The sequence below is a fragment of the Aedes albopictus genome, chromosome 3 (assembly GCF_035046485.1).
Source record: "Aedes albopictus strain Foshan chromosome 3, AalbF5, whole genome shotgun sequence".
Lineage (NCBI taxonomy): Eukaryota > Metazoa > Arthropoda > Insecta > Diptera > Culicidae > Aedes > Aedes albopictus.
Genome location: NC_085138.1, coordinates 441,037,415 through 441,058,260, shown reverse-complemented (window position 1 = coordinate 441,058,260; position 20,846 = coordinate 441,037,415). Strand labels below are relative to the sequence as shown.

At 40.2% G+C, this 20,846-nt stretch overlaps 1 protein-coding gene across 11 annotated transcripts in view; it reads right to left on the bottom strand.

Annotated features, from left to right (window-relative positions):
• Nucleotides 1–20,846, bottom strand: part of LOC109425970 (teneurin-m) — a 649,264-nt gene that overhangs the window by 27,727 nt on the left and 600,691 nt on the right. For 9 of the 11 annotated variants that reach the window (XM_062856604.1, XM_062856606.1, XM_029876005.2 and 6 more), the window contains 2 exons: nt 4,479–4,686; nt 734–760 (listed from right to left, as the gene is read on the bottom strand). In XM_062856604.1, the coding sequence (XP_062712588.1) occupies nt 734–760; nt 4,479–4,686 (235 nt within the window). The remainder of the gene's footprint in view (nt 1–733; nt 761–4,478; nt 4,687–20,846) is intronic. The other 2 variants (XM_029876007.2, XM_029876013.2) reach the window with 1 other exon arrangement.

Genomic DNA, 20,846 nt, shown 5'->3' with positions numbered 1-20,846 from the left:
TTAACAACGAGGCCTACTTTTCTTCGTTTTTGTTTTTTCTCAAGTTTGTCATCAAATTTCGGATACTGTCGACGTTTCGGCTTGCTTGTATTTTTTGTTTACGTAAATATACAGAACATACATATAACACACAGAAATAACAAACAACACAAAAACAAATGAGCATTCAGCATTTCTTTCGGTTGAAAGTACAACATAAAACATAAAACTTGTCACGGTACACAAAACTGAAGAGATAATGATGGACAAGGGGTAGGGGGGCGAGTGAATGGTTGTTGAGATAATGAATAGTGGGTTTGGTTCCGTTCCTTTTTTTTCGGGGGGCGGGTGGAGAGGTGGGGTCTTATTCTCTATAGAATGGAAAATGACTGCATGGGGAACAAAAGAGAAAGCGGCGCTTAGTTTTTGTTTCCGCTTCTGCAGTTTCCACAGAGCGAACATTAGAGCCGGTGGTACAATTTGGGTTAGTATGCTTTTTTCGTTGCTTTTACGTGTCTGTGTGTGTGTCTCTAATTGTTAGTTGGAGCTGTTCTCGGTTCGAAGGGGGGAGGATGGGAAAGGGGGGAAACCTGGGAGTTTTCTACTAGTGAGTACTGTACTAATTAAAAATTCTATTCCGCAAATCTCTTGTTTCGTAGACCGTTTTTCGTCGTACGTTTTTAATGGTCGTCGAGAAAGGGGTTAGTTGATGTGGTTCGAGCGAGTTTGGTTAGTTCTTCCGATGGAGTCTTACCTTGCGTTAAAATGATTCCAAAAAACGCTGCACATTCACACACAGTCACAGATTACAGTTGAGGTTAGTTTAGAAGAAAAAAGAGATGAAGGAGAAAAGCATTTGTGTTAGAATCTGTGGGTTAAAGCTCGTCGTTGTGTTTGGATGGACGGGAGAGGCGATTCTGATTAGTTTCGATGGGGTTAGTTTGGCGCTGAGGTTAGTGAAGAGAATTGCGCGATTCGCACTTGTATGCATAGAAAATGCGTGTGAAAATATTGGGGATTTGGTGGAGATAGAAGGGGGAATTACTTAACACCGCTCCAGCGCTCAATTCAATTATCGGAACGAAATGCGATAATTTCCAAAATTCAATCTAAAATTTATCTCTCCCGCTGCAGGTCGTATTGATGGTAAACTGATTGAAGCTCGAAGGGAAAGTCGTCGAGGGGTCGACCGGAAAATAGGACGAACGCTGCTCAAATGGGAGTTAATGCCATAAATTATGCACGGAGATTAACTTTGTGCAAATGGTTGATCCCCCCGTATGGGCGTGTATGAAAATGAGATAAATTTCAACGCAGGGGTCAGCCGCCCAGGCAATTCGTCAGAATTCTGGTCATTGATGGCGTGAAACGCATAACCAGCGTACCAGCGTCATTCATGAGAGAGTCGTCCATAATTTATCAGCCTGTTAATAAAAGATGACCTCGGTTGGCGCTTACTGGTGTGGGCTATCGGTCACAATTTATCGCAGATGAGTCAGGGATTTTGGACGCAAAAGTTAATTTGTTGAAGTTTTACAACAACCAGCACCACCGGTGTGCATAATCGTAGCAGTCCATGGAAATAAGTTGCAAGAAAAATCGAACGCAAATGAAATGACGTGGTTGCTTAGGTGGGCTGAATTATTGGGATTGAATTTGAGGACTGCCGACGATCAAATAAATGGCTCATTTCCAATGCAAACGAGCAGCGACGAAATTGATTAATCATCAGTCAGTGGAAAAATAAACACTACAGCAACATGTTGCAGTGACCTGCAAAATAACAGCTCCGTTATGTACGTGGCTATAGTTTGTACTCAAAAACTACATGCATAAATGCATGCTCAGCACGCAGTTTACACTGTTATTTTATTTGCGTTAGAGTTTAGGTGTTCAGCCATTTTTGCGATCTGATAGGTTTGATAACGTTTTTTTTTAATTTAGATATGTCACGAAAGATACGAGCAATAGCGCTAATGTCTAGGCTTTTGAGTTAGAACATTAGGCGCAAATTCCTATGTCCCATAGCAGAAAGAAGAGCTTCGATGGAGTGACAGTAACTTTCTTAGCAACGTCACTCCCAACGTTGTTACTTCACATCTATATAATATACTATATGGAGTGACTGACGAGATGTCACCGTTGTATGGTGACTGGCCGTTCCATACCTGTCATGCATCTTTGATATCTTGCAAGTATCAATAATGACAAGAAAAATGATAAAAGTAGTCGATTTTATCATTTTCCAAGATTCTTCCAAGAGGTGGTGGTGTAAATATATAGACTAGACTAGACTAGACAAATAAGATAAAATAAACAGTTCGTTCTAAAGTGTAATCAATTTTTACATGAATGCTTTTTTGATGTTTTTATTCTTAAAATGCTCAAGGGATCTTTATTTCTAACATATCTAAGTTTTGAATAACCTTCTTAATCTTATCAGAACACGACGAATTTTTCAAAATCTTTTCTAGCACAATTTCAAAACAGTGTGAAATGGATGAACTTAGTTTTTGACTAAAAACTGCAGCTACTAAATGGTAGATCTTAAATTTTTCCAGTCACTGTAGCTGATCCAATAACAGAAAACGGCATTATACCGCTAATTTGGCCGGCGCATAAACAAAAACCTCGTCAATAACTTCGGTTTATTTGAGTCCAACGAGCAATCAGTGTTGCAGCAATGAGCCGGGGATTCCGCGCCATAATACCAACAATGGCAATAATTAAAATATTATCGCATTAAGCGGTGTTATAATCATCGTGCGATTGGTATAAATTAATTTTTTATAACACTCGGGAGCTGCTGAGCTGGTTGGCGTTTTGAGAAGCTAACGAGCGACCACGGGGCGGGATCGCTGCTGTTGCTGGATCGTGGTGGTGGGAGGACGATGGAGACGCCCGGTACTGGTCACAGCGTCACTGCTGCCAGCCGTCAATTCATCGAAATGGCTACTTTCCGGAGATTATCACGGGAGCTGAACTGCTGTTTGTAGGGTGATTTAAGAGTGTATCTGCAATAATTTGGACACAGCTATTCGGTAATAACTCCGCAATGAGCCAGTGAAATTGAACAAAGATATTCTGGAAACGTTTTGATGAAAGTTTTTTTTTAATATTTGAGCCAAATCTCACAAAAATCGGTGCAGTTAACTTAGCTGTATCTCAAGCAACAAAAAGAGGTGCTTCAAGTCTTTTTAACAATTATGTACATTGTTCTTGTCAGCTACAGTCGAAAGAATTTCGCAAGCAGTCGTGCATCTTATAAAAACACTTTCTTGCAAAATTTCATCAGTTTTGATTAACTGATTTAAGAGGGCTCTACCCCATTTGGCATAATGCCATTTGGCATAAAAGCCATTTGGCATAACGACCATTTGGCATAACAAGGATTATGCACATTCTTACCAAGAAGGTTGGTCTTTGTATTATGCCAATCGGCATTATGCCAAACGGCATTATGCCAAATGGCCATTATGCTAAATGGCTATTATGCTAAATGACCATTATGCCAAATGCCATTATGCCAAACAGCGTTATGCTAAATAGCATTATGCCAAATAGGGTAGAGTCAATGTTTATGTCGTTGAGTACTTTTAGTTTTTTTTTTTGTTGTGCGATATATGCATATTCAGAATGTTTGAATATCTTTGTCAAAACGAACAAGATTTTAGGTGAAATCAACAGTTATCCATTTTAACGTGTCCTTTGCAGAGTTACTGTCGCGTTTGCGTGTCCAGATTATTGCCGATACTGATTTTTATTGGAAAGTGTGGCCCGAAGAGCAGACGGAATGGCTTCGGTTGAAATGTTAATATTTAATGTATTAATTTATGATAAATAATGTATGCATTTGTTTGTGCTATTAATGCCGTTGGGTATTTTTTGTTTCGTTTTTGCTCGTATCACCCGGACGAAGGTTTCTCTTCTGACTTTCAACTCTCTTCGGAACTTTCAACTTGATTCTCTGATTGACGGTTTAACTATTTTTTTCTGTTTCTCTCACTCTGTTGGTAACAATAATATTTATGCGGAACATTTAAAATAAAACAAATGGCAATTAGCAGGAGGATGTATAAATAGACGGGGGCACAACATAATATATTTATATAGTAATTATAACATCAGTATCAGTATCCTTTTAGCTATCTCTCGCATCATTTATGTCGAAAAATGAGCTCAACAGAAATTAACAAAAAAAAAAAAAACAAAATAAATCCAAACGAAAGCGTGAAAATCGGTGTTTGACTTTCGAGTGACCGGATCCGGCACCTTTCGCACTGCCGAAACTTCCGCCCGGCAGCCGACGCGCCGTTGTTGGTGCGCGGTCAGTCATTGAAACCAATCGTTTTAATTAGTATTTACACACCGGGACGGTGTTGTTTGGCCAATCGATCGGATCGATTTGCATCCGAAACAAAAAAGAAAAAAAAAACCGAAACAATGAACACAAAATACGTTGAACTGAACTTTTTATCGCGCGTGCAAGGGGAACTTACCTTTCGTTGAACGTTTCCAGCTTGGCGTAGTTCTGCAGGCTGCCCTCGTCGATGAGGAACTTCATCCGCTCGAAGAAGGACGCCGTGATGGCGGGCGGTTGCTTCCGCAGGAGCACGTCGATCGGTTTCGGAGCGGAGACGCACAGTTGGCTGGTTTTGCACGAGTGGCTTCCGCAGCACTCGGGGTCCTCGCAGTCCACAAGGCCATCTAAAAATGAGAAGTTTGAAGTTTAGTGAGTTCTATTTGGGGTGGATTGTTGCGGAAAGTATGGCATTGAAAGTCTTTGACGTAGTTGAATTCATAATAAACAAACCAACGTGGTTTACAGAAATCGCATACCAAGAAGTCAAAATGGTTTTATCAGGGTGTCTACTTAAAAAAAAACTGGAAAATCTCGAAGTATCAGAAAACTTGACCTAAAAAAATTCGAGAATAATCAGGAAATTTCCTAGTCGACCAGGGGAATTCTAATGGCAAATAATTTAATCTAAAAATTCAACTGTACATGTGGTGAACGACTATTTTTTATTGTTTCTAGTTGTTTGTAGTGATACTGATTTATTAGGCAGATTATGCAAAATGTTTGGTGTCATTTTTGATAGATTTTTGAGATAGGTTACTGTTCGAAGGATTGGAGAAGTTTCTGGCAATGCGCTTTACTCTTTCAAACTTTTCGTCTTTATATTGTAAAATATGCTAGAATGTTTAGGCGAAGTTTCCGGATTTTATAAGAATTTTCGAAAAACTTCCAAGCGATAGTTTGAGGTGCTTTAGTTTTGCGGAATCTCATAAATAGTTCATGAATATGTTCTTAACAAAAGCTGGAGATAATTGCGATAAACCTGCCCTTACTTCAGAAAAAGTTCCAGTAAAAATTAGTACTCGCGTTTTTAAAGATTTTTTTTTTGTAGAAAAGAATCAGCAGCTGTCCAGAAGGAAGTTTAAAAAAAATGTTGGTAGGAAAATACTAATTGATTCATAGAAAATCTTCTGGAACCGTTTACAGAGTTCCTGTTTGAAAGAATCTTGATGAACTTTGGGAAAATGTCTTTCAATGAAATTAAAACGCTCAAGACTTATTAGTTTTCAGATGGTTCTAAATCTATGATAAAACCAAAAGAATTTTATTTCGGTTCTTCGGAGGTTTCAATGACCTCTGATAGTCTATTTGACTTAACAATGTTACTTGGACAGATTTCAGAAAAATTTAGGAAGTTCAAAGTTTTAATCGACAAATGTGTGTACACCCGATTCTTTTTTTGCACGAGTCTGGTTGTTGCTATAACTCAGTCATTTTTTAACCGATTTTCATAAAATTTTGTACACATGTAGTACGGTTAGTACTAGCAGTGTACAAAATTTCATGAGAATCGGTTAAAAAATGACTGAGTTATTGCAAAAACAAGACCCGTGCAAAAAAAGAATCGGGTGTATGATAAACCTGGGTGGTTTAGTGAAATACGTGCAGGTAAAATAAAATCGAGTAAAATGCTGTTCAGTACGACCCTCAACACCATTTTTTTTTCAATTATGATTCAAATATCATTTTTCGTCATCTAGAATCAATTTAAATATGTTTTGAAAAGTGATACTTTCTGATTCGTGATTTTGTAAATTTAGGTTTTTACAAAAAAAAAAATACAAGATTTCGAATTAGAAAGAATTACCTTCCTAAACATGTTTGAATCGATTTAAGGCGACGAAAAATGATATATAGATCAAAATAAAAAAAGAAATGAAAAGTGTGATTCGAACCATGTATTCGCATCCTATGATAGGATAGATGATTCATGGTGAATACCAATTGGTATTTTTCGAAGGTAGTCCGTGTCCATATTTATTAGCTTAGACATTCGTAAAAGAGCGACTTTTCAGTGACTTTCCTGTAGAACTGATCTATTTTAATACAATTTTCATATACCATAGGGTGACAATGGGTATTATCGGCAGGTTTGTTCGCTTCGTCATGGAGGGTTTTTGTCAGCCAATTTGCCTGAAACTTGGCCATATAATTCGGCTTAGTTGGGAAGGAATTGAGACCAACTCTGAGTTCAATAGGTTTCAAAAAACTCCCAAAGACGAAGAGAACAAAACGGCCGAGAATAGGTAACTTCCCCTATGTCGAAATGACATTTTCAGCACTGTTTTAAAAAATATGTTTTCGAATAAGTGTAATCAGTTTTGTATTTTTTAATTCCTCAATTTTAATTAATACTTATTACATTCATTCGAAGAGAGTCTTTAGCTTAGAAAGGGCTCGACAAGTCGGTACAAGAAGAATTATGAACAATTTTTTCTAGAAATATCATTTATTTTGTGTACTTTTTTATTATTTTTATTCACGAGAATGGTGACCAAAAAGTGATTCACAATTTGCGAAAAAGTGACTAAATATTGACTATTTTGTCACAAACTTATGATCAGTAAATGAAAAGTGTGGGTCAGATGCAGATATTGTGCAGAGCTTTTATAAAAACAAATAAAAATTTGGAAAATGTTTGAACGGATCTCCTCGTTTTTTTATGCGAAATCCTACCAAGATATTTTGAGAGGCTCAGGAACAATTTCTTGACGAGACTCTTTGAGTTTCACAAAAGAAAAACCTTCGAGTTTGAGCCAAAAATATTGAGATTCAGAGGTGAAGTAAACGCCTCAAAGTTGAATTTTCGTGTAATGAGGTGTTTCTACTTTAAGTGTCATAACTTTTCCAATTTTCAACCGATTTTTTATCTCTCTCTAATTGATTTTAGAATAAACTTGTAGAATATTAAATTTTTCCAAAGTCACGAAAATATGAGTTTCGAGGGTACTACTTCTTCGGAAATTTTAGAAAGATTTCAGGAAAAATACTTCTATAATATTTGTTTTTAGTAGAATTAGTTTGTACTAGCAAAAGTCTTAAATCTTAGAGGAGTGTTTGCGTAGAAATATCAAAGCTTTAGAATGACTATGCTCCGAATAAGAAATTCATTCTTTTAAAATTCTGAGAGATCCTATGGAATGAATTTTTGGTGAAGTTTAAGTGCATTCAAAATGGGTGGGTAAATTTAAAGAAAAATTTCACAATTTTTATTTCTATTTATTTTCGGGAATCCCCCAAAAATTTATCAAATTAAAAAGAAAGTATTTAATTACGCAATTATGACACATGTTCATGTATCCCGGAATATTTTGAAACTTAAATCTTAAAATTTCTGAAGAACTACAGAAAGATAATCAACGCTCGTTTTAAAGATTTTTTGATAAAATACCCAAAACAATTTCTGACGGAATTCCTCATCAATTGTCTGGCGGAATCTTTGTGAAATTCCGTGAAACGTTTTTAAGTTTACATTTAAGTTGTCAACAAAAAAGCTGGCAGTGTAGAATTGTCAATTTAGTTAAAATGTACGTAAATAAAAAAAAAACTGGAAATCTGGGAAGCATTTTTTCCAGAAGAACCGGCAGAATGCCCGGAATTCAGGATCATCGAAAAAATAACGGAAAATTTACGGAAATTGAGGTGGCCTCTGGTAAAATAAATCAAAAAAATTAATTTGAAGGACTTCTTAACAAAAAGTTTTATATTAATCGAGCTGATTTTTATTAGGAGAGGCGACGGCTTGCGGTATTGAGGTGCTAAAAATTTAGAAATCCTAATATCAATCTATCTGTAGCTAGCACATTCTGATTCAGTAAATGCATCTTTCCTAAAATACCTGTACTCAGGGTCGGAGGCCACAGTTTTGTGTGAGACCTCTTTCTAGAAAATATATTTTCTCTTAGATTGAAAGGGAAAAATCGGGAAAAAATATTATTGTCGTTGTAGTAATTTTGGGACACTTAGCGAAGCTTGTGGCATAAGAATCCGTAGATTTAAACGAAATACATGTTACTAAAATAATTTCTGGAACATTTATAGTAGAAATATTTCTGGAAATTCTGGGTTAGTTATTGCTAAAGCAGTACACAGAGAATTTCCAGCCAAATGCCTGATGCAAAATGTGAAAATAGCTGGTCGAAACCAAGCTTCTATTTTTGAGGAATTGAAACACTATCTAATTTCTAACGCTACTGGTAGGAGAATTTCTAACGACCCTAATTTTCGATAAAACTTCTGGTAAAACTTCATGGAACTGTAAATTTTAATAGAAATTTTTGAAAAGGCTTTCTTCTGCAATTTCCACAATGGTTTTATAAAGTTTGACAAAACAAGGCCTGTAAATTCTTTTTTTTTTGACGTAGGACTACGTCTCTGTTTTCTATACCCGGTGTCATTTCAAAATTTATGAAACCAAGAGCGTTACGTTTGAGTGATAGATTTTAAACGCTCACAGTCTCTTTTCCACTGAACGAAATGATAAACAAATTTCGTTATTCGAAAGATGAAACTCCCACGTTCAATTTGTAACATTCGGTGAACCTGAAAATCATTGATAAATAGTGGAAAATTTGTTTTAAAGTTAGACATTGAAATCGCTGAAATCTATAAATATGGGTAGCGGACAAATTTTCTCGTTCAGTCTACCGTCGCTCTCTGATTGGTGCGCATCGTGAGGGGCAAACACGATGCAGAACGGAATGCGATCATGCGAGAGCTGTTCGTCAGTTCCATTTCGACCACCGTCGAGGTGTCACCTCTAGCTGGGCAGCAGCACACCGACTCAGCGACGACACTCGGAAATCTCATCCACAGCAGCAAGTGGCGGGCCAGTTCTCGACGGCATTCAGCATTCAGTGCGGAGAAAACACGAGCGTCGCATGCATCATTGTGGTGCCAGCAGCAGCATCCAGTTCGAAATTCTCCGGCAGACCAACGATCAGCCGGTTCCATCAAAGATATTCAGCGAGCACACACCAAGCCATTCCGACTGCTAGGGACGGTGGAAAATTGGCACTATCGCCATTGTGGCAGAAGCAGCAGCTGGCTGGCGATGATCGGCTCCTACCAGTAATGGTGGTGATCGGATCGGTTCAGTGAGAAGTTTTGGACGGTTGCCAATGGAGGAAAACACGCTTTCAAAAGCGCGTCACTGCTTGCATCAAACACATCAAAATGATACTTTCCCGAGTGATAATAAGTGAAATCTAGTAAAACGGCCTTTCTCAAGGCCACAAAATTTCATTCGCAAGAGTTGTTTAGAATGCAATTTGAGAAAATTGAGACTGCCACAAGACAGCTGAAATGAGCGCAAATGATTTATTCTCTATCAGCTATTTGTTTCTACAAATTTAATACGGAAAAGTCTGTAATTCATGTTTCTATGAATTATTGATTGATTTTATTGACTTGCATATTGAAAGAATTTTAATTTTACGGTACTCAGAATTTGATCATGATGAAACACGCTCCGCGATTCCGTTCCATTTGCGCTAGCTGCAAAAATGACTGAGAAACACTCGGAAAGGGCGGTGCTACAGGCTCTATTCTGTGGGTATAAATTGTGTGTGCATGCTCCACCCCTCATCATTCACACTTTGCACCTTGCCCAGAGAGGTCATCGATACGGAGCAAACACGAGCGTCGCATGCATCATCGTGGTGCCAGCAGCAGCATCCAGTTCGACATTCTCCGGCAGACCAACGATCAGCCGGTTCCATCAAAGATTTTCAGCGAGCACACATCAAGCCATTCCGACTGCTTGGGACGGTGGAAAATTGGCACTATCGATTGTGGCAGAAGCAGCAGCTGGCTGGCGGTGATCGGATCGGTTCAGTGAGAAGCTTTGGACGGTTTCCAATGGAGGAAAACACGCTTTCAAAAGCGCGTCACTGCTTGCATCAAACACATCAAGATGATACTTTCCCGAGTGATAATAAGTGAAATCTAGTAAAACGGCCTTTCTCAAGGCCACAAAATTTCATTCGCAAGAGTTGTTTAGAATGCAATTTGAGAAAATTGAGACTGCCACAAGACAGCTGAAATGAGCGCAAATGATTTATTCTCTATAAGCTATTTTCTCACAATTTATTTCTACAAAGTTAATACGGAAAAGTCTGTCTAATTCATGTTTCTATGAATTATTGATTGATTTTATTGACTTGCATATTGAAAGAATTTTAATTTTACGTCACTCAGAATTTGATCATGATGAAACACGCTCCGCCATTCCGTTCCATTTGCGCTAGCTGCAAAAATGACTGAGAAACACTCGGAAAGGGCGGTGCTACAGGCTCTATTCTGTGGGTATAAATTGTGTGTGCATGCTCCACCCCTCATCATTCACACTTTGCACCTTGCCCAGAGAGGTCATCGATACGGAGCAAACACGAGCGTCGCATGCATCATCGTGGTGCCAGCAGCAGCATCCAGTTCGACATTCTCCGGCAGACCAACGATCAGCCGGTTCCATCAAAGATTTTCAGCGAGCACACACCAAGCCATTCCGACTGCTTGGGACGGTGGAAAATTGGCACTATCGCCATTGTGGCAGAAGCAGCAGCTGGCTGGCGATGATCGGCTCCTACCAGTAATGGTGGTGATCGGATCGGTTCAGTGAGAACTTTTGGACGGTTGTCAATGGAGGAAAACACGCTTTCAAAAGCGCGTCACTGCTTGCATCAAACACATCAAGATGATACTTTCCCGAGTGATAATAAGTGAAATCTAGTAAAACGGCCTTTCTCAAGGCCACAAAATTTCATTCGCAAGAGTTGTTTAGAATGCAATTTGAGAAAATTGAGACTGCCACAAGACAGCTGAAATGAGGGCAAATGATTTTTTTTCTATCAGCTATTTTCTCACAATTTGTTTCTACAAATTTTATACGGAAAAGTCTGTCTAATTCATGTTTCTAATTATTGATTGATTTCGCCGACAGACAAAAATATTCGCTGTGAAATGACAAGTAAAGACACGGACACGTTTAATGCTTCCAGTGAGCTATTTTCTCTTTGAAGGAAACACGATACTAGACAACGGACTAGCATGCAACGCCCAGTGGCACAGCCGAAAACTTTTCCTGACAGCTGCGGCGGGAATCGAACCCGCGCTCCTTAGCACGATGCGACTAAAGGCTTGGTGACCTTAGCCGCACGACCACGAAGCCACACAATACTTTCGCCACGACAATTCGCGATCTTAATTTTTGAAGGTTACTTCATTCTATTTGCAGACGTAATTTACGAAAGCTATTGAATTTGTGCCTTTGTCAAGGCCACCACATTTTCATGAGAGAGTTGTTATAGAAAAATTTATCAAGTGATTTTGTTTCAGGCCTAATTCATACGAAATTTAGAACGCATCATCGCATGATTCATGTAAACCGAGATGTAAACGGTTAATCATCACAGCCACATAACCCACAAGGCAACGGTTTAATACATTTAATTTTTCAATCATTTAATGTTCTTAAGTAATTACTCATATTATCTGTCCACTGAAGCAGGTTGAAGTTGCTGCATCCTGCTCCCACCCATTTGTTGACAAATGGATAAGAGCAGGATGCATCAACCTCCAGCCGATTTCAACCTACCTCACTCAACAGGACTGGAAACCGTAGCTCCGCCTTTTTGGAATGATTCTCTGTTTAATCACACTGCCCGCCCATTTTCCTTTCGCTGGCATACCTAACAGAATTGGTTATGGGTTTTGTGGTTATAAAAGTCATAGCATTGTGTCACTAGTTGTCCATTTTGACTCTACTGTCGACGGAGGTGGTTCTTCCGAGGAAGTGTTCTCTGCCAGTGAAGTGTCAGTTGAAAAGGTGTGAAGTGAGCTGTTTGGCGTGCGTTATCAGTGAAAGATGTCTCGACACATGCAGTCCAAGTACCTTGCGGAGTCCCGCAAGCGAAGGCGTGAAGAGGAGGAAGAGATTCGAGTTTCGCCGAAGCCTGCATTGACCAGTGCTGAACGGATGAGGCAGTACAGGCTACGGAAGAAACAAACGCGGGAAAATGTCAGCGTTGGCGTCGACGCAAATACCATTACCGATACAGCTCCGACTGTCCAGCCCGACCCGGTGCCTAATTATATCCTTGAGCCTCTTCCGGGTAGGAGCACCGATCCGGTTTGGTTTGTTGCTGTCGCGCAAGATGGATCGTTACTCTTTAGCGGTAAGTGATGTGTAAATTCAGTAACAAATTTTGAAAACGACGTATAATCAATGCTACACCATTGATGATACGTCGTTTTCAAAATTTGTTACTGAATTTACAAACTTTAAACCACGCTCGTTGGATACACCACACAGGAGATCGCTGTGATCGTGATTGTTCTCAGATCGAACCAAATTGCTAAATTTCTTTAAAGCCATCAGTACACACTTTGCCAAGTGTACAAACTTTTCCGCACGCATCAACCAACGGCAAAGCATACGCTTGACATTTCCGATGTTTTGACAATGTTGAGACCGACTTTGGCCTGCTGGATTATGCGTGCGGAAAAATTTGCACACTTGGCGAAGCGTGTACTGCTAGCTTAAGATTAGACTCAGTTTAGTACTCAGGATCAAATATTTTACAATGAACGAGCATCATCTAACATTAATTTCATTCTGATCAATACAAATCAAATGTTTGTACATTGATTTTACGCCAATGATCGTAAGTTATGCAATACTTTCTCATTCTCGCGAATAACCTACTCAAAAAGTTCCACGACCGAACGAGGATTCAAACGCAGCAACAGGTTCTCATTGAAAATTCTCAAGTTCACCACCACTGCTCTCTGGATCACAAATTCTCAGCTGACAAATAAATAATAAATAATATAAATGGTTAACAGTGACGGTCTATTTATATTATTTATTTGTCGTTTGAGAATTATAAATATAATTTTGGATAACAAAACTTCATTCTGACGTTACGCCCAAACTGGGACAAAGTACTCTCCTTAGCTAATTATGTCATGAATACATATTACCTGAGAGCTTCCTTTTTTATTTTTTATTTGATTAAACTCAAACATTGACTTCATTCTATTTCCTTGTTTAACAGCCAATGTATACAGAGTAAGTGATTCAGCCTTTTGCTTTTCAATCTTTAGTTCCATTGCGTTTTGTTAAAATATTGTATGTATTGTGTTGGGATATTGACATGTTTGTGTGATCAGCTGTTAGCTGCTGGGAGTTAAGAGAGCTTTCTTGCATCCTTTTGTATTATGTATATCATGTGACAGGTCAGATGATACTCTATGTCCAAGAAAGTTCCGAATGTTTTCATTACAAAAAGATCCTGGACTGATCAGAAATCGGGCACGCATCCCTCAGCATTGCCTTGCTAAATACCTGCGAGTTTATCGCTTCAAATATTTTTCCCTCAAAATTGGAATATTTGCACTGGATGTTGCACCTTTTTTGTGAACTATGTGAATTAATATCTGACGGAAATCAATTGTGAAATTCATTGCAAAACGCATTTATCAACTTCAAGAAACAATATGTACACGTTTAACAGTAGTTCCTTCCACATTCGCTTTAATTCATTGATAGGAAAAAATCATGACATCATGATTCAGACAGATTCTGTACAGGCCATACAAAACTTTATGTTATGCTTTAAGTAGCTTGCAATATAATAGAAAAATGATATTCTAGTTGAATCCGAAATTTGCCGACGCGTGAATGACAATTGACAGTTTTTGTCTAATTTTTATAGGTTCCGCTCCGCCTGTTATCAGAGGTGGAGAAACTCAAGACGGACAATTTCAAAGCCAAGGTATGTATGCTACGAAAAATATATGCATTTTGTTTTTTGTGAAAATCAAAATATTTATTTGAATCGTCAACAATCATCAATTCAAAAAGAGTACAAATATCCAACAAAGAAATCTTACTTGTAAGCCTTGAGTGATAATAACTGAATTGTGCGATTATTGGGTACCTACTACCTCTAAAAGCCTTTATAACTGAACCTATTATAGCTTTCGAATATATTATTCAAGGTGACAAAATCGTAAAAAAAATGAGCTTTTAACTTTTATACACCACACTGTGAATTAAATTAATCATTTATGATTCATTAATTGAACACTATTCAAAGCCATACTTTTCAATATTGATTTCATTTGTTTTTTTTCCAAATATTACAACTGTATATTATAACCTTTTTAACTTTTGAAAGCTGACGAAAAGTATGTCACAAGTTTTCTATGTGGACCTTGAACCTGCATAACTCGATTGTTATAAATAACTGAAACATTAACGTGAACGAACTTTTACAGAGATTGTTCCGTCGCATTCTGGGCAAAACAGATTTGTTCAAACTCCTGATATCTCTAGTCAGGGTAAGTAATATGCAAATGCTATGTTTTAATCGCTATGAATATCGATTTGTACAATTTAACATAAGCTATTGCATTTTTTTCTCAAGGTGAACCGGAGTTTGAAAAAGCGGACCGAGAATTCCATAAACGGTTCATTGAGAATGACTTCGGTGTTGCATGCAGCGTGTGCGACAGGCTGTGGTTTAAAAATGATTTGAAACCAATTAAAGAAGCTGCAGGAAGGATATTGTTGGAAGGTGGTCATTTTGAATCTATCGTGGGATTTGAAGTGTGTCAAACCTGCCGAAGTACTTTGCAGCGAGGCACGGTGCCAACTTTGTCATCGTCAAATGGGTTCAAATATCCGCCTTACCCACCGAGTCTACCACCGCTAGACCCAATTAGCGAGAGATTGATCTCGCCTCGACTACCGTTTATGCAGATTCGCCGCCTGCGCCAAGCGCAAGGTATGACTAACTTACATTCTAATGATTCATTCGATTTTTATAAAATATCATCCGAAATTTTAGGCAGTTACACGATCATTGGTCAGGTGATCAATGTTCCAGTAGATGTAGATGAGATGGTTAGGGCACTTCCACGCGAGCTTGAAGATGATTATGCTTTTAACGTGTGCATTAAAAAGCACCTTATTCATAAATCAAATTACTTGTCTGGATTCGTCAAAAAGTCTGTGGTGAAAGCTTGGTTGGAATATCTTGTTACCACTCCTTTGTATAGACGGGAGGGGGTAAGTTTTAACCAGGAACGATTGAGCGCTATTGCTTCTGAGCCTCAACCTGGTTCATCGCGGGATGGAGACGCGATCCAGCTGGATATCATCGAGGAAACCAATGATGTGGAGATGTTTGCTGGTCAACAACAGACACTTATGTGGAATGAGGATAAGTGTTTGGAAATCGCCCCAGCTCAAAACAGGAGACCAGTTTCCATCGTTTACGATGATGATGCCGAGGAGCTTTCCTTTCCGGATATTTATCTTGGACACCCCAGAAAATTCAAGGCTGGGATTCACGTCACGCCTTTCATGAAGGCTACTAGTGAGCTGAGACGGAGTGATAGGCGAGGAGCCAAGCCCAACCATTTGCTGTACATGGCTATGAAGATTCTGCGTCTTCGAGTTACCGAAGGGTTACAGCATGTCTTCAAAAGCGTGGGAACCGCGAACATAACGCGAGGACAGCTCAACGACCGAGCTTTCGTGGAAGGTCTTATGGAACGGAACCTGTCGTTTATGAAGTCGATACCAAATTCAGTGCAATATTGGTATCAAAGGAAACAGGACCTTTTTGCCATGATACGACAGTTGGGGAAGCCAACCATGTTCCTGACTCTGAGTGCCAGTGAAACTCAATGGCCTCTTTTGTTGAAGCAGCTACACAAACTCTCCAGTGAGTATAACGGCATTGCTTTAACAGACCCGCTGCAGGAGTTGAGTGCTCTACAGCGAGCAACGTTGGTCAATGATGATGCCGTCACGTGCTGCTTGTACTTCAACAAGCTTGTCGATGTTCTCATGACGATCCTTTCTTCACCAAGGTTCAGCCCGTTGGGAAAGCATTACGTCGTGGACTCCTTCAAGCGCATCGAGTTTCAGCACCGCGGCAGCCCACATGCACATATCATGCTTTGGCTCGCAAACGATCCTAACGAAACTGTTTCTGAAGATATGCCTGCTACAATGGAGCTTATTAGGAAAGTTAGTTCCATCAGCGCTGTGCATTTACCGGAAACGATCAAGAAGCAGATTCATGACCACACGCGTACTTGTTACAAACGTAATGAAAAGCGTTGCAGGTTTAACATACCGTACTGGCCAATGAACGAAGAGCGTACACTGATTCCTCTCACCGCTGATGATAGTCGCCGTGATCGATTGAGGAAGCGTGCCTCGGAAATGAGACAAGTTTTGGAAACCAAGGCATTTGACACGTTAGAGGAGTTTCTAGACGACTGTAAATGTACATACGAGTACTACCTTGATGTTCTGCGTTCTTCGATTAAACGACCAACGATCTTCCTGAAGCGAGCGATGAATGAGCTATGGACGAATCCTTTCAACCCATGGATTGCTCAAAAGCTTCGTTCTAACATGGATTTGCAGTTCATCCTCGACGTGTACTCATGTGCGTGTTACTTGGTTGACTATGTCAACAAGTCGAACCGCGGTATAAGTGGATTGCATCGAGAGCTTATCGCTCTGCAAGAGCAGTATCCGGATCAAGATTACACGGCGTTGCTGAAGAAGGTTAGTTTGAAAATGTTGAACTCTGTGGAGATGTGTGCCCAGGAAGCTGCATGGGTACTTCTGCGATTGCCTATGTCTGAAGCCAGCAGGAAAGTTCAATTCTTGCCAACGATGTGGCCTCATGAAAGGATAAGATCTAGGAAACAGTACAGGCAGATGGATGAAGAGGAAATCGATGAGGATTCGACTGATGTGTGGACCAAGAACATTATCCAGATATACGAAGAGCGCGATGGCTTAGAAGATGTTTGTTTAGCTGACTTCGCAGCACGGTACACTCAAAGAAGAGGTACTAACACCTACACTATCCGGAATGTTCCACGAATACTAAGATGGCGTGGCTACAGCATGAACGAGTTGGCTGAGTACAAGCGTGAATCGGTACTTTTGTTTTGGCCATTCAGAAACGAAGTCTGCGACATTCTGGATGGCAACAAGTTTCTTCAGCTTTATGATGCGAATGAGGCAGATCTCTTGAGAAAACGAAGGGAATATGACTGCGAGCTGAATTTGGAACAGACTGTAGAGGAATACCTTCGTACTTGTGAGAACGAAGAGGTTGGTGAGCAGGAGAATGCCGCTACAGAGAAAAATGATGAATTTGTGCGAACGATCATCATGGAGCCCAACAACGACGATATTGAACATTTGCCCACAGGAGCACTGAATGCTGTCATCAGGCAACGTACTAATGTCATGTCGAAAGAAGATTACTGTGCAATGGTGAGGACAACCAATGCTGAGCAGCGCGACCTCATCCTGCAAATGATCCACAGTTTGCACAGTTACGATGAAAGCAGCAAGCCGATGCAGATTTTCTTTACTGGACCTGCTGGGTGCGGTAAAACATTCACTCTGCGCATTTTAATGGAGACGATAAATCGCTACAGTCAAGCCCACAACGCGCAGAAGAACGCCTTTGTGGCGTGTGCTTCCACCGGAAAAGCAGCCGTTGCTATAGGAGGAACAACCGTTCATTCAGCGTTTCGGATCACTATGTCAAGGCGAGCCAATTCGAAACTCAGCTTTGAGATGCTGCAGTTGTACCGCAATGCTTTTGCAAACATTAAGGCGGTCATAATCGATGAAGTTAGTATGATTGGTGCGGATATTCTCAACACCATTCATGCGCGTCTTCAGGACATTAGTGGCAATTATGATGATCCATTTGGCGGAATTAACATCGTATTCTGTGGAGACTTGCGACAATTGCCACCCGTCAATGCAAGGCCTGTTTACAAGCCTACAGGTAATTCCTTTCACGGTGCTGTTCTTTGGCAAGCATTGGATTTCTTACCGCTTGTTAAGGTGATGCGGCAGACAGATGTAGAGTTCTCCAGTATACTCACTAAGATTGGTAATGGCCAGCAAATGACTGCTGAGGAGACCAAACTGATTGAAAGTCGGTTCCGTACTGTAGAGTGGTGTAAACAAAACGCACCAGGAGCAATAAGGCTTTATCATCGGAATGCGGATGTTGAAGCATACAACAACGAAGTTCTGCATAATCAGGATGCTCTGGACTGTATAGCAGATGACGTTTTTGCGGGATACAAGGACGCTGGTCAACTGGCAAGCTCTCGCATCAAGCTCTACAAGATGAGCGTCGTGGAAACCGGTGGGTTACCGTATTTGCTACGCCTTTCCGTTGGTATGCCATACATGATTACAACCAACGTCGATGTAGAAGATGGCGTAGTGAATGGTGCGATAGGTGAGCTGAAATATATTGAAAAGGATGAAGACGGCTCAGTTGTGAAACTATGGTTCAAGTACGACAACGAGACGATAGGTGCTGCGTTGAGGATCAAATCGCGACCAACTGTCTATTCAAGGCCAGGAATTCTGCAACCCGATTGGACTCCTATTGCAAAGCGTTCAGGTAACATAAAGCTAAGCAGCATCATTAAATGCAAACGCATACAGTTTCCGGTGGTTAGTGCCTGTGCGTTAACAGTTCATAAGTCGCAAGGTGGCACTTTCACCGAGGTCGTGTATGATTATGACAAGAGTCAAGATCAGCAATTGGTGTACGTTGGCTTGTCACGTGTTACGACGCTTCAAGGCCTTTACTTAACGAACTCCGCAAACTCGTTTAAATTTCATCATGCTAAGGGTAGCAACTCACCAAAGATGGTGGATTTAAGGAACGAGTTGTTGCGTTTGAGTAATCACCGACTGCGTACACTAGGAGATGAACTGAGTGAAGTAGTTGAAAACAGCGGCTCTGCATGTACATTGATGAGCCTCAATGTACAGAGTTTGAACGCTCACGCGCAGGACATAGCGACTGATCGAATCCTTTCAAGTGTAGAATTTCTCGCTCTGAATGAAACCTGGATGGATGCTACCTCTCCAATAGAGATTGATGGATATAAGCGCATCACCCAGTGCAAGCGAATGGGTATGAGAGCGGCTGGAGTTGCGATCTATCAGAAGGAAACGGCATCAACCGTGGCTGTTCCGCATCCCATCAAGCAACTCGGTGAGGATCGAGACGAGACGTTTGCTGAAGTGATCAACTATGGAGACATATGTGCAGCAACGGTTAATATTATGGGAACCGAAGTACTTCTAATGTCGGTTTACATTTCACCAGGAACAACCATAAGAAATACAAAGTTGTTCATGACACGGAAATTGTTCAGATATGTTAGACTGGACACGCCAATGGTTGTCACTGGAGACTTTAATATTGACGTTTCCAAACAAGAAAATTTTGATTTCCTTAACTTCATGAAGAAGCATTTAAATTTAACATTAGCTAATCCTCATAACGAAGCAACCACACTAGGTGGTTCGTGTATTGATTTAACCTTTATTAAAAATATTAGCGCAGAGTGTAGACGCTATTGCTCTTATTTTTCTTACCACCGTCCAATTTTGTCTGTGCTCGCAGTAGAAGTGCCCGAACCATCAAACATCTAATCTACGGAAGATACATCGCTACGCTCAAGAAACCGGAGCCCGGAATGCAACGTTATTCGATACGATACACAGCAAATACTCACCACAAACAACACCTGGTCGCTGACAATCATCGGCACAAGAACCTTCCCAGGAACATCAAAACCACCAAACACCAAACGGTCCTTTTCAGGACCACCAAAATAGTCCACAAGAGTTATTGGAGAAAGTTTTCCAGACCAACATATTTTCATTCCTGTTCTTGACACTTCTTCTATTTCTTTTCTACTTCTTTTTCTACTTCTTTTTGTTCTTCTAGGCAGAAATCCAAACTGAAACGGAGCTTGTCTCTCAGCTCAGCGTTTAATCATCACTTAAATAACTATTAACTGAGAATTTTCTTTTCAAGTCAACAATGTTTGCATTCGTACGCACAAACACGCACAAACACGGAAGTCAAGATCCTCGGCCGTAACGGAAATTACGTCCAGACACCCTTGCTGTTTTTATTCTTAATCACTTAACCTAATTTACAGCTCTATTGTCCACTGGGGCACTACGTGAGCAATTTCAATTGACAGCTGCACTTACATTTTGTACAGTGCCTAGATTCTATTCTACTTTATCGAACTGGTTGCCTTTCTGCTGCTTTCACTTTTTCTACTTTATACCTAGTAGAATGATGAGCACAAGGATGATGATGGACGGCCGTTGTTCCTTTCCAGTCCGATTGGGGGTCCATTATGAGTAGCAGTTCGCCGATGTCCAGGTATCCGGGTTCGTTTGAGCCATGGGACTCAGAAGAGGGTCAGTGTCAGTTGCTCTCGGGGGAAAAGCAACTGACGAAAAATTGCAAGTGCCGGGGCTGGGAATCAAACCCATGACCATCCGCATATGAAGCGAACGTGTGACCAACTACGCCACGGGCCCCGGCCACCCTTGCTGTTGCTTAATAGCTACGCATACACCAGATAGGGTAGAAGCTCCAAAAAAGTTTATTACACGCTA